The sequence below is a fragment of the Suncus etruscus genome, chromosome 10, assembly GCF_024139225.1.
Source record: "Suncus etruscus isolate mSunEtr1 chromosome 10, mSunEtr1.pri.cur, whole genome shotgun sequence".
Classification (NCBI taxonomy): domain Eukaryota; kingdom Metazoa; phylum Chordata; class Mammalia; order Eulipotyphla; family Soricidae; genus Suncus; species Suncus etruscus.
In genome coordinates this window covers 81,463,910-81,477,742 of record NC_064857.1, presented here as the reverse complement: position 1 = coordinate 81,477,742, position 13,833 = coordinate 81,463,910, and the positions used below count along the sequence as shown (strand labels likewise).

General features: G+C 38.0%; 1 protein-coding gene across 1 annotated transcript in view; it reads right to left on the bottom strand.

Annotated features, from left to right (window-relative positions):
• Positions 1-295: 295 nt before the first annotated feature.
• SMAD2 (SMAD family member 2) overlaps positions 296-13,833 on the bottom strand; it is a 961,241-nt gene continuing 947,703 nt past the window's right edge. Inside the window, exons 8-12 of the mRNA XM_049781559.1 lie at positions 11,155-11,208; positions 9,663-9,875; positions 6,854-6,991; positions 6,538-6,682; positions 296-1,014 (exon numbers count right to left, since the gene is read on the bottom strand). Of these exons, the coding sequence (XP_049637516.1) occupies positions 891-1,014; positions 6,538-6,682; positions 6,854-6,991; positions 9,663-9,875; positions 11,155-11,208 (674 nt within the window). The 3' untranslated portion in view covers positions 296-890. The remainder of the gene's footprint in view (positions 1,015-6,537; positions 6,683-6,853; positions 6,992-9,662; positions 9,876-11,154; positions 11,209-13,833) is intronic.

The window sequence follows — 13,833 nt, the reverse complement described above, 5'->3', positions numbered from 1 at the left end:
TAGACTGCTAAGTTAAACAAGTCAATCTGTTGAAATTTGGTTTCAGACACAGGGACTTCTCCAGATGAATTCCTAATACTCCAGAATCAACTGGTTTTAGTAATATCAGTGCATTCATTACAGGCATTGGATGTCTTGCTATGCTGTTTTGGTATTGGGACAAAAATAGGATAAAGAAATTTGGAAAAGATTTTTATTTTCCCAGCAAGATTTCCTTATGAGATAGCAGTGAATAAAAGACAAAATTAAGATCCACTGAACACACTAACGTCAAGGATACCAAAACTTAATCCACTTTTCTTACCCCCAAGAGTTTATTTTTGGTAAATGGCAAAAAATTAATTTTTCTACATGGGAAATCTGCTTCTAAATGATAATTTGAAAATCTTGATATATATTATATATTAAAAAAGACACACAAAAATAACGGAGAAGTGGGAATAACAGATTAGGTACTGTAACTATAAAGGCTTGCCTAAATCAAGAAGCAGCACACACACACATACCTAATTTATGCAAACTAAAAATGTATACAAACAGCACAATACTGTGATACTGTATCATGATACATTACCTGTACACATTACTACTACTGTTATTAATAAACCTTTGGGACACTCTGTTTTATGCCCAACAAGACATCAGTCAGTCTTTAATTTCTTCTTTTCTTCCTTTATGGGAGGGAATTTCTAGACACTAAATTTCCCATCTAAGATTCAAATATAGGAAACTGATTCCACAAGGTGCTTTAAATTGATGAGACCTCAAGTGCTGTTTTCTTTCTTGAATGTTTGGATCGTAAACAGTCCATGGGGACTACACACAAATACTATGACAGAAGAGTTGTTACATTTTAAGTCTTTTGATGGGACTTGATTGGTGACGAAGCCTTATGACATGCTTGAGCAACGCACTGAAGGGGATCCCATCTGAGTTAATACTTTGTCCAACCATTGTAGAGGTCCATTCAGATGAAGTTCAATCCAGCAAGGAGTGCTTGTAACTGTCTGCCTCCTGTTTAAAAGAATGTCAGAAAATAACTGAACCTGAAAACATGTTGTTTTTTTAAGTTAATATACATAAAAAGTTAAATACTTATAAAACTACATATTCTAGAATCTACATACCTTTGAACAAAACAGTTTGCAGTCTGTTATCTTAGAAACATTTTCACCCTCAAAGCCCAAGTAAGTACTACAAACAACCTTTTTCTTCCTTCAAAGAAATTTACAAAAGCATTCTTTTCCCCTTAATTAAAATTAAACAAACCAGAATGGTTCCCAGCAAATCAAAATCCACTGATCAACTGTCAAACAGAATATACTCAAATGCCAAATAAGTCTAATGAATAAGTCTTAAATATATAATAAACCAGAACTGTGGTTCAAGCTTATCATAAATAGTGAAGGATTCAACATTCAAAGTCAATATACAATATTCCTTTTAGCAACATCACTTAAATTTCTAAATAAGTAGTCTACTACTTTAATGAAATAGATCATTCTCTAAGAATCAAAAAGTGTCAGTGATAACCTGCCACTTCACTGTACTGCTGTTCTGTCTTATTCCTATATACAATAAGTCAGAGAATTGCTTCCTCAGGTCTTTCAGCTATAAGAAAAAGTCATTGTCAACTCTACCTCCAAGTGACAACAGCTCAACATAATTCACAACTATATTTCAAATGATGTGGATTTCTGTAGTACATGGTGTGGGTGCTCCACCGACACCCTTCAGAGTTTTAAGTGCTCTCTAGCAACTTCCAGTTTTAAGTACTTGAATTTCTGTGCCTGAGAATTGCTCTGCTCCGTCCATGTGTAAGGCAGGCTATTAGTACCAGAAAATTCACAGTCCAGGAACAGCCAACAACGAATGACATAGGAACTGGCATTTAATGTCTAGTTTCCTTTCTCCGTGAGTGAAATTCTGTGTTCCTTAATATTTACTGAAAATTTCCTAGGAAAGAGTCCAGTGACCCACCCAACATAGGACGTGGCTTAATAATCGTATTGGCAGTCATCCTTCTCTATCTCACTTCCCTCACCCCCCCCCTCCCCACCAGTTTCCTCTATTTCCTGAAGAAATTCTTGGCACTTGGATTAGGATCTGAGACATATACTAGACATTCTGATATATGATCGTTCCTCAAATGTGATACATGGAGTATAATATAACAGACCCAGACTCACTGGCATAAAATTATGCTTTTGAGACTCAGTTTTCCTTATATACACAAAATTCCATTAGCACAATTCACAAGTTGACAAATATTAATAGTAGTTGAGTGTGACTCTTTTACACCTTTCTCAGGTCTTTTTTTTTTTTTTGCCGTTTTGTTCTATTCTCTTGGATTAGGTATTCTAAAAGTTATTTTGCTAAGCTCTTCTTTGCTTTTGGTTTTATCATTTATTTAATTCTAAGTATTTCCCAATTTATTTTCAATTAGATCACTTATATCAGTTTAATCTGCAGGAATAATTCATTTAGGGCATCGAAGTTGTTACTAGAGTTAAAAGGGCACAAAATTGTGCCAGGCATATTGTCCATCCTGTGTTTACTCATTTCTGATTTACTTAATGCAGCTGCATTTCTCAATTATTTTCTATTTAACTTTTTTTTAATCGAGACCAATGTGAATTACAAGTCTTATTTACTTTAATTTTTATGGTGGCAATCAAGCTGGCACTCAAGAAAGTGAAATTGGGGCCGGAGCAATAGCACACATGCTGATCTGAGACGGACCTCGGTTTGATCCCGTGTCCCATATGATCCCCAAACCAGGAATGATTTCTGAGCGAATGGCAAGAAGTAACCTCTGAGTGTCACTGGATGTGGCCCAAAAACCAAAAAAAAAAAAAAAAAAGTTAAATATTTTCAAAATCTATTTATTTGTGCAATCAGCTCTATTATTATTACTATTATTAAGGATAACATGTTCTGGGGCCACAGAGATAGCATGGAAGTAAGGTGTTTGCCTTTCATGCAGAAGGTCTCTGGTTCGAATCCTGGCATCCCATATGGTCCCCCGAGCGTGCCAGGAACAATTTCTGAATGTAGAGCCAGGAGTAATCCCTGAGTGCTGCTGGGTGTGACCCAAAAAACAAAAACCAAAACAAACAAACAAACAAAAAAAGATAAAATGTTCCTAGTTACTACCCATAGTTCTCAGATATATGGTTATCTGGGTGATTTTGATATGAAAATGTTAAAGGATACTATTTTAATCATCCAAGTCAGATATCAGATACACGTACATGTAACACTGATTTCTCTCATAAATTTTCATTTCAAGTCAGATATCAGATAAACATACATGTAACACTGCTTTCTCTCATTATAAATTTTCATTTATCTCTGGGTAAAAGTGGCAGAGAGCCCATGACTAAAGGGCAGAATCTTTCTCCACAAATTTAAATTCTCTTAACAGAAATAAAGAATTCCTCTCCAGTGACCTGCATATTTACACTCAAGCCATTGAATTTCTGCCATATTTTTCAACAATCTAAATTTTTGTTGTTGTTGTTGTTGTTTTTGGGTCACACCTGGCGGCACTCAGGGATCACTCCTGGCCTGGCTCTACGCTCAGAAATCGTTCCTGGCAGGCTCGGGGGACCATATGGGATGCCGGGATTCGAACTACCATTCTTCTGCATGCAAGGCAAACGTCTTACCTCCATGCTATCTCTCCAGCCCCTTCAACAATCTAAGTTTTGAAGGGAAAAAAAATGACATAAAAATGTCCTCTGAGTGGTCAGAAACATATAGCCCAATGGACTCAAGTGCTTGCTTTGCATGCAGGAGGCACAGGCTGGAGTTCCAGCTGCACATGGTGCCCCACCTCTGTCTAGCAACACCAATGCCCCATTAGGCAAAATAACAAAAACAGACAGAATACACAGACTGGGATATGGATAAAATGGTAGAGTGCATGCCTAAAATAAAATGCATTTCCTAGTATACCATATGGGTCACACTACTAATACCAATACCTTTGTCCCCACCCTTCATTACCTCCCTAATCCCTGTACCACTGGGTATGGCCTTTCAAGAAAAAATTTCAGATAGTACCCTTTAAATCTAATTTGTTGTTGCTTTGGTCAGACCTGATGGCGATCAGACTACGCTAACCTTTGGTGCTTGGTAACTGTTCCTAGAGATTCTTGGAAGACCATATGGCAGCAGGGACTGAAATCTTTTTTTATTTTTATTTTGGGTTTTTGGGTCACACCCAGCAGCGCTCAGGGGTTACTCCTGGCTCCACACTCAGAAATCACTCCTGGCAGGCTCGGGGGACCATATGGGATGCCGGGATTCGAACCATCGTCCTTCTGCATGAAAGGCAAACGCCTTACCTCCATGCTATTTCTCTAGCCCCTTTTCTTTTCTTTTTGGTTTTTCGGGCCACAACCATTTGATGCTCAGGGGTTACTCCTGGCTAAGCACTCAGAAATTGCCCCTGGCTTGGGGGGACCATATGAGACGCCAGGGGATCGAACCTTAGTCCTTCCTTGGCTAGCGCTTGCAAGGCAGACACCTTACCTCTAGTGTCACCTCGCTGGCCCCCCTTTCTCTTTTTTTAAAAATAATATTTTGGGTTTATTTTCTGGGGTGGATCACACCAGGGGATGAAACCATTTTTAATACCAACTCAGATCAATGTAAGTTCAAACAGAAAAAAGGGAATGCATTATTCTTTAAAGGTATCACAGCTCAAAGATAAATAAGAGATATAGAAAGACACAAAAGAGGGGTCAAAGAGGGTAGTGAGCTGCTGCCTTGCACACAGTCTATTATCAGTTTGATCCTGGGCATTCCATATGGTCCCCTAATACTGCCAGGGCACAGAAGCACAGTAGGAATACCTTCCTCCAAAGATATAAATTATTCAAAGACTATATTTTGAATAAAATATTCAACCAGCAGACTCAAAAGTTATTATTGCAATAATCATATACTTCACAAAACTCCATTAAGATTGGTAATCAATTTCAAATCAAACAAATTGATGAGCACAAATTGATGAAGCAGGAATACTATTATACTTTCTATAAATATCTTAAGTAGGTATTCATTCAGTCAGCAAGTACTGTGAGTTGGAGAAAGAAAACTTAATTTACTCACAGTTCTATCCCTTTAATATATTAGGAAGTTTTCCCTTTCTTTACATTGGAATACAAGCTATTATTTAATTTAGCAGTGACCAAACCTCATTGATTACAATTCAGCTTTTAAGAACCTCTATTGTTGGGGCCAGAGAGATAGCACAGCGGTGTTTGCCTTGCAAGCACCCAATCCAGGAACCAAGATCCTTGGTTCGAATCCCAGCGTCCCATATGGTCCCCGTGCCTGCCAGGAGCTATTTCTGAGCAGATAGCCAGGAGTAACCTCTGAGCACCGACAGGTGTGGCCCCCCCCCAAAAAAAAAGAACCTCTATTGTTATAAATGTTACTATTAGAGGAAGATTAAGAGTCAAGGAGACTATTATGCAAGCTGTCTTTACTATTTACAAATGTAGTGTTGCAAATCTTTTCTAAGCCTAGTCTTTTTTGGAGGGGAGGGTGGGCCACACCTGGTGACTCTCAGGGGTCACTCCGGGCTATGCGCTCAGAAATAGCTCTTGGCTTGGGGGGACCATATGGGATGCCAAGATATCGAACCATGGGCCGTCCTAGGATATCGCTAGCAAGGCAGACACCTCACTGCTCCAACCCCCTTTTAAAGTTTTCTTGATTAACCTATCAAAGTTCTGTGCCATAACCTTGCATATCTTCATTCTCTAGTCTATAGTGTCAGTACAGAAATGTGCGGTTCAAACAAATATTTGACTCTTTCTTTTTTGTGTGTGTGTGTGGTTTTTGGGTCACACCGGGCAGTGCTCAGGGGTTATTCCTGGCTCCAGGCTCAGAAATTGCTCCTGGCAGGCACGGGGGACCATATGGGGCGCCGGGATTCGAACCGATGACCTCCTGCATGAAAGGCAAACGCCTTACCTCCATGCTATCTCTCCGGCCCCCTGACTCTCTCTCTCTCTCTCTCTCTCTCTCTCTCTCTCTCTCTCTCTCTCTCTCTCTCTCTCTCTCTCTCTCTCTCTCTCTCTTTCCTTTCTTTCTTTCTTCCTTCCTTCTCTCTCTCTCTTTCTTTCTTTCTCTCTCCCTCTCTTTCTCCCTCCCTCCCTCCCTCCCTCCCTCCCTCCCTCCCTCCCTTCCTTCCTTCCTTCCTTCCTTTCTTTTTTTTTGGGGGGGGGGGGTTTGGGTTTTGGGGCCACACCTGGTGGTGCTCAGGGGTTACTCCTGGCTGTCTGCTCAGAAATAGCTCCTGGCAGGCACAGGGGACCATATGGGACACCGGGATTTGAACCAACCACCTTAGGTCCTGGATCGGCTGCTTGCAAGGCAAACGCCGCTATGCTATCTCTCCAGGCTCCCAAATATTTGACTCTTAATCCTAATCAAAATAGATATGCATAAGCCACAGAAGATGCAAAGGGGAAAAAGAATCACACTTAGAAATCTAAGATCTAAATATGTATTTCATACCGATATTCTGCTCCCCAGCCTTTAACAAAACTCATTCTTATGGTGCACATTCTAGTTAGCTGATACACGGCTTCAAAACCCTGATTAACGGACTGAGCCAGAAGAGCAGCAAATTCTTGGTTGTTGAAGATCTTCAGATTACAGCCTATAATTGAAAAAATGAGAAGAAAAAAACAAAAATTATGACAAGATTAGCTTTTAAGGGAGCTACAGATAGTGGAATACAGCATGCAAATAATTTGATTTCTAAAGTTAATAACAACTTAAAAAGACCCTGTAAAGAGAGGAAATAAGTTCATTTACATTGTATACATACCTGGTGGGATTTTACACACTGTTGCAGGATGCCAGCCATATCTCTGATTACAGTTGGGGCTCTGCACAAAGATTGCACTATCACTTAGGCACTCAGCAAAAACTTCCCCACCTATGTAATATAAGCGCACACCTCTTCCTAAAATGAAGTACAAAATGATTAGTCTTAGAGAATTTAACATTTCGGCATGTCTTGGAAGTCTTCTTGGAAGATATTAAAAACCACAAGAATAAGGATGTTTGAGGACCTTTTCACAGCTTTGCTATTAAGATATTTAACTCTGAACCATCCTTCTGTGTGTTTTTATATAAAAGTACTTTTACTTTAGTTTTATTGGGTTGTAAAATAACATGTTAATTGAAAGTACTTTTAAAAATGTAGAAAATAGGGCCCGGAGAGATAGCACAGTGGCGTTTGCCTTGCAAGCAGCCGATCAGGACCAAAGGTGGTTGGTTCAAATCCCAGTGTCCCATATGGTCCCCCGTGCCTGCCAGGAGCTATTTCTGAGCAAACAGCCAGGAGTAACCCCTGAGCACTGCCGGGTGTGACCTAAAAAAAAAAAAAAAATGTAGAAAATAAATGGAGTAAAATTTCATGCAACATTAAAAAAAAAAACCTCCAAGAAACTAAGTGACCTTGGAAGGAATAAACTAAAGTCTGTATCAAAATGTCTTTATTACCATCCATAGTATTCCCTTACATCTTCCAATTAGGCTTAAAATAAAGTAATTAAGAAACAGTCATCTATCCCCTTTAAAACTCTATGAGCTTTCACCCACAATCGCCATTGTGCCAGCAGAGAAAAAGACTCAGCTCTGCACCTTCCCAGGTAAACTGGTCTGACTGACAACTCTGGAACAGAGTGACAAATTTCCCTTCTGCCTGAAAGCACAGCAGGCCCGCAGCCACACTCAACAGCCTCCTCTGTCTAAAGGTAAAAAGTCATTACCATGCCTGAAGCAGCAACTGCTAATGTGGCTGTAAGATAATCTCCCCCCTCAATAGAGCTCTCCCCAGGTCTCCCACACGTAGTGGTTGGAGACACCTGGGGATGCCTACAGTGAAGTAGAAAAGATGAATCCCAGACTAAAGTAAAGTAGTAAAGTTGAACCCCCACCCCAAGGGTATTTAGTGAAGACTGTAGTATTGAGGACTTAATCAGTAAGGCCACCAATATAATCTCTCTGAAAAAAATCCAGAGAGAAAATGCTTGGAATGTTCAAAAAGTTCAAAGAAACAATGTTCAATAAATCCAAGATGGTATGAGAGCAGAAATAAAAAACTACAAACAAAAATGACAGCGCTGAAAAACTTGGTAGTTTGTTTCAGATGAAAGAAAAGGCCTCACTAGCAGAGTAACAACTGCTGAGGAAAGAATCAGAAAGCTCCAAGATGAATGCAGAAAACATCTAGTCAATAACAGAAGATGGAAAAAGACCTCAAAATAAATGAACAGATGACGAAAACTATGCTCAGTTATACTAGTGGTACTTAAACTCTTCTTTAACAAAACTGAAGACCCCAAATTTTTGTGTTCATGAATTATATGGAAACACCATATTTGAGATTCAAAGTATTTGATCAAGATGAACCCACTACATGTATACCATTATAAAATGATTGTACTTAAAAAAAAAAACAAATAAGACGATGTTTAATCTCTACTGTTTTATTTAATGAAAGCTGAATTCTCATCAATTTGGGGTGGGGGGTTGGGCCACACTCTGTGGTGCTCAAAGATTACTACTGGCTCTGTGCTCAGAAATTACTCCTGGAAGGCTTGGGAAACTATATGAAATGCCATGAGTTGGCCGCATGCAAGACAAACACCCTACCCACCCCACTCTCATCAATTATTTAATCTTACAAAAATCATGTATGTTTAACGTAATTTCTGAAATACATTGTTCACTTGAGAAAATGAGAGTAAGAGGCAAAAAGCATCTAACATCATTCTGACTCACAAACTTGAGTACCACAGTACTCAAGTACCACAGTCTGAGTCATTAAAATTTTGGGTTTTTTTGTTTTGTTTTGGGGCCACACCTGGTGACACTCGGGTTACTCCTGGCTATGTGCTCAGAAATTGTTCCTGGCTTGGGGGACCATATGGGACACCAGGGGATTGAACGGCAGTCTGTCCTAGGCTAGAGCGGGAAAGGCAGATATGCCTTACAGCTTGCACCACCACTCTGGCCCTTGAATTATTTTTTGAATGTCTAGATAACATGCCTCAAATTTTAAAATTAGCAGATTTAACTTTATATATGAACTCACAGAAGGGACAAAAAAAACTAAGAGATACAAAGTAAAAATAATTGTAATTTGTTAAAAATCCTAATCTTAAAACCTGTAAAGGATAATTTAAAAGCTGGTCAAATTATGTTAACACATACTGAAGGACATTCCATATCAAGAGTCTGAGTCAAAGCTAAAAGCATTTGCTGGGCCCGGAGAGATAGCACAGCGGTGTTTGCCTTGCAAGCAGCCAATCCAGGACCAAAGGTGGTTGGTTTGAATCCCTGTGTCCCATATGGTCCCCCGTGCCTGCCAGGAGCTATTTCTGAGCAGACAGCCAGAGTGACCCCTGAGCACCGCCGGGTGTGGCCCAAAAAAACCCCAAAAAATAAAAAAATAAATAAATAAAATAAAAGCATTTGCTGATGGAAGAATCACCTGTGAATGCACTGTAACTGATAGAAAAGGCAAAATTACTTTTTTGCATATGATCTCGATGTAGTGAACCACATGATGCTCAAAAGAGGAGTCTACAACATCTCTTATTTCACACAGAGGAAAGGAAACATACCTATGTGTCTTCTTGTCATTTCTACTGTGGCATTTCGATTGACGTTGGAGAGTAAACCTAAGCAAAACCTCTCTGAATTTGAAGGATCTGTGAATCCATCTACAGTGAGTGAGGGTTGTGATGCATGAAAGGTCTCTCCGACCCTCTGGTTTAATTCATAATATGCTATTGAACACCAAAATGCAGGTTCTGAATAAGTAACTGGCTGCAAATCTGGGGGGGGGGGGGGAGAGAAGGGGTGGAAACCATAAAATTAAGTTAAGCCAAGAACAGATCTAATATCATCCTATTTTAATGATTTATTTCAACCTATTCAAGCAAGTTCAGGGACTAGACAAAAATCTTTTTTTATTTGTTTGTTTTTGGGCCACACCCGTTGACACTCAGGGGTTACTCCTGACTATGTGCTCAGAAATCGCCCCTGGCTTGGGGGACCATATGGGACTCGGGGGATGGAACCTCGGTCTGTCCTAGGCTAGCGTGCGCCTTACCTCTAGCGCCACTGCTCCAGCCCCATACACAAAAATGTTTTAACAACTTTACTTTCCAGATTTAGAACTTCCAGATTTAGAACTTTTCAAATCTCACTCATTTCTGTAAATATTTCAATCATCAAATATCATTTTCAGATTTTATGGTGGATCATTTGTTCCAATAATAATTTTGCCTTAATTTGCTTAAATTGTAAATAACCATAGGTAAAGTAAATAAATTTTCATAATAGAGTTAGTTTGTGGTAGTCAAAATTAAACTGAAGTAAAGATTAATGAGTTAAGAGTAAAGGTAAAAAACTGCCATAATAACAGGATATAAAATATGACATCATTTTTACCTTTGTCAATTTTCACATGAGCATCTGGGTGAATTACCTTAGTTACAGAATTAGGAGGACACTGACACGCAAAAAATAGTAATAAAGCACAAGAGTTTGCAAGTGGAAACAGAATATGGAATTAAAACATACCGATTTTATGCACAAACTAAGGTCATATATAACTTCTGTAATTCTCATTAAAATATACACAGATTGACTCAAACATTTATCTTCCATATGCACATACTCTATAACGTAAGATGTTACTTATGATTAGTATATTTATACCCATAGTATCTCATGTTAACATTAGGTATCATTAAGTCAAAAAAGGGCAAAGTATGATTTAAAATTAATAAAAATGTTACATTCTTATATTCATGTAAAAAAAGTTTTAATATTAGGTACAGTGTATACACACACCCATATAATTTGGGGGATTTGAGAGCGGTACCCAGTGGTGCTCAGGGGACCAAATGTGGTGCTGGGGATCAAATTAAGGTCAGCAGGATGTAAGTCAAGTATCACAACCCCTGCCAACCTCTCCCTGTATTACCTTTCTGGTCTCTAATATTTTTGAAAATACTAATTTGAATAATCATTTGTATATATATAAAACAAGAGATATTATTAACTGACACAGTATCATAGCAATGAGGAAAAGTATTTGCATCTTACCCAAACTATGATTAACAGGGGAAAGAGTAGTAGGAGATAGTTCTGCTGGAGATCCTAAAACAAAAGAATTTAATTTAATTTACATGACAGTATTTCCAAAATACTATTACAGAATAATAAAATCCATTGTATCTCGTTGCAAAGAATCGTACAAAATTCAGATGATTTACAGCCTAAGAATCCAAAACATATTCTACTCCTTCACGTAATATCAAGTATTAAGGTTTCAATACATAGAAGATTATAATCAATTCTGACTCCTCACCACTCCCTGCCCAAAAGCATCTCATGTCCATCCATAATATTCCAAGAACTATATAAGCAAGCACCTTCTATACTGTGCCTCCTTCTCACTTATTTTTATTTGGTGATAGGGTGGGGGATACACAGGATTTCTGCTAATGATCACAGGTTATTCTTGGTTCTATGATCAGGAAAGACCCCTGAAGGTGGTTCGGGAAGCAAATGTGGTTATCAGGAATCAAACCCACTGGCTGCTACAAAGTGAAGTAAGTAACTTAACCCTTGGCTTTCCCTCAAACTATGGACCTCCCCAATTGTATATACACAATGACTTTAATTCTGAACTTTGTTTTTTAATACTTATTCTATCAGAAATGGTATTTTCTTAGCCTTTATTTAACAGGGCATATGTATTGGTGGAAATCAGGCTCTTTTCTATCTTTGCTTTATATATCAGTTCTAAGATTTTTCATGCAATTGTAATTAGTTCCAAGCTTTCTGGTTTTGGTTATCTTTCAAAATGGCATTAATTTTTTTTTAACAGAGCCAGAGTGACAGCACAGCGTAACATTAGGGCATTTGCCTTGCATGCAGGCAAAACGGGTTCAATCTCTAGCAACCCATACAGTCCCTAAGCCTGCCAGGAATAACTAAGCATAGAGCCAGGAAAGCCCGAGCACTGCTGGGTGTGACCCAAAACAAAAAGAAAAAAAGGTGTCTATTTTTTTAAAAAAATATGTTTTAGAGCTCTTTAAGTTCACAGGATAAGTGAAATATGGTTTCCATTTAACAAATACACATACAACTTCCTCTGCTATCACCTTGCCTATACATTAGGGCTTCCTTTCTCTTTCCCCAACTTCCATCAACACCACCATCAAGACCATTCTGGGCTGTGCTCAGGGGAACAAATATGCTGCTAGAATTCAAACCCAGGTCTGCTGGGTACAAGGCAAGCATCTTGCTGCTGTACTATCTCTCCAGTTGTCCCCTCCCCCCTTTTAAAGCCACACCCAGCAGCTCTTCTAGGGGTGATCCAGGAACCATTCGCAGTGCCAGGATCTAAATCACTGTTGTGTTTGTAGTCCCATGCATGCCTTCACTTCCAGACTCCCAGGCTCAAAGGTTGACATTTAATGATATGCATAATCACATCACTGTAGCATCCATGAAAAGAATAGAATGGCTTTGCTGACTCCCAAATCCTCTTATTCTTTCTTCTCTTTCCTTTGCCATAATCCTCTCAAGATTACTATGTAAGTTTTGCCACTTCCACACCACATAGTTCCAATCCAACATAGCACATCCTTCAGACTGTCTTCTTTCAGGTACATGCAATTATAGTTCCTCTATGTAATTTCATGATTTGTTGGCACATTTCTTTTTTACACTGAATAATATTCCTTTGTTTAGATGTACCACAGGTTATTTATTCACTCACCAACTGAAGAATTTCTCAGTTGCTTCCAAGTTTTGGCAATTATAAAGCTGCTATAAATAGCCACATGCAAGTTTCTATGTATAAGTCCTTAACTCTTTTGGATAAATATCAAAGAAACATGTTTGCTAGGTCATATGGCAAGAGTGTGTTTAATTTTATAAGAAGCTGCCAGTCTGTCAAATATACCATTTTGAATTTAATGAACAAGAGTCTTGTTAATCTATATCATGACCCAAATTTAAATGTCATTCCAAAAGTTATTAAGAGTAATATACAAAAATATATTGATTTAAATTTCTCTCCTATAAGGTTTTTTGCCTTGTAAATTTCATGCTCATTTTATTTTTAAAAATTCTTCATGTTCTACATTAAAAATTATAGGGCTTTATTATTTACATTAAAGTGTTTGCTCCCAACAAAATTATATGTTATTATATATATTATTAACCAACTGTAAACTAACATTAAAATGAATAAAAATAGACTTCAAAGGGCACAAAGAAAAAGAAAGTTAAAATAATTTTAACAGATGGTAAAATAATTTTATTTTATATCTTTCACTTTTATTTTATAGCAAGAATTCTGAGGAATTAACATTATCTACTATTTTTAATCCCTGAACAGCTTAAAATGTATGCTTTTCAAACTATACATACAGACCAATCACACTCATCAGTCTTTCAGAAAACTGAGAACCATGCTCAGCCATTCTTTCATTTGTAATTACCAGCCAATCTTACATTATCAGAGCAAACTCCCCCCACAACCATTCAAAACCAAGCAAAGGGAATCTAGTATAATATTCAAAAACAAGATTTTTAGAACCTAACATCCTCAAGTCCCTTCAACTACTCCAGTTTAAAAATTAATACATTTTTTCATATTCCTTTATTCTGCCCTATCCATTTCCAAATTTTTCTGTAAACATCAATTCTGTTAATAAAACTGCCTCTTTCTTTAATTACTTAAACATTATAGGAATCCTCATATGGATT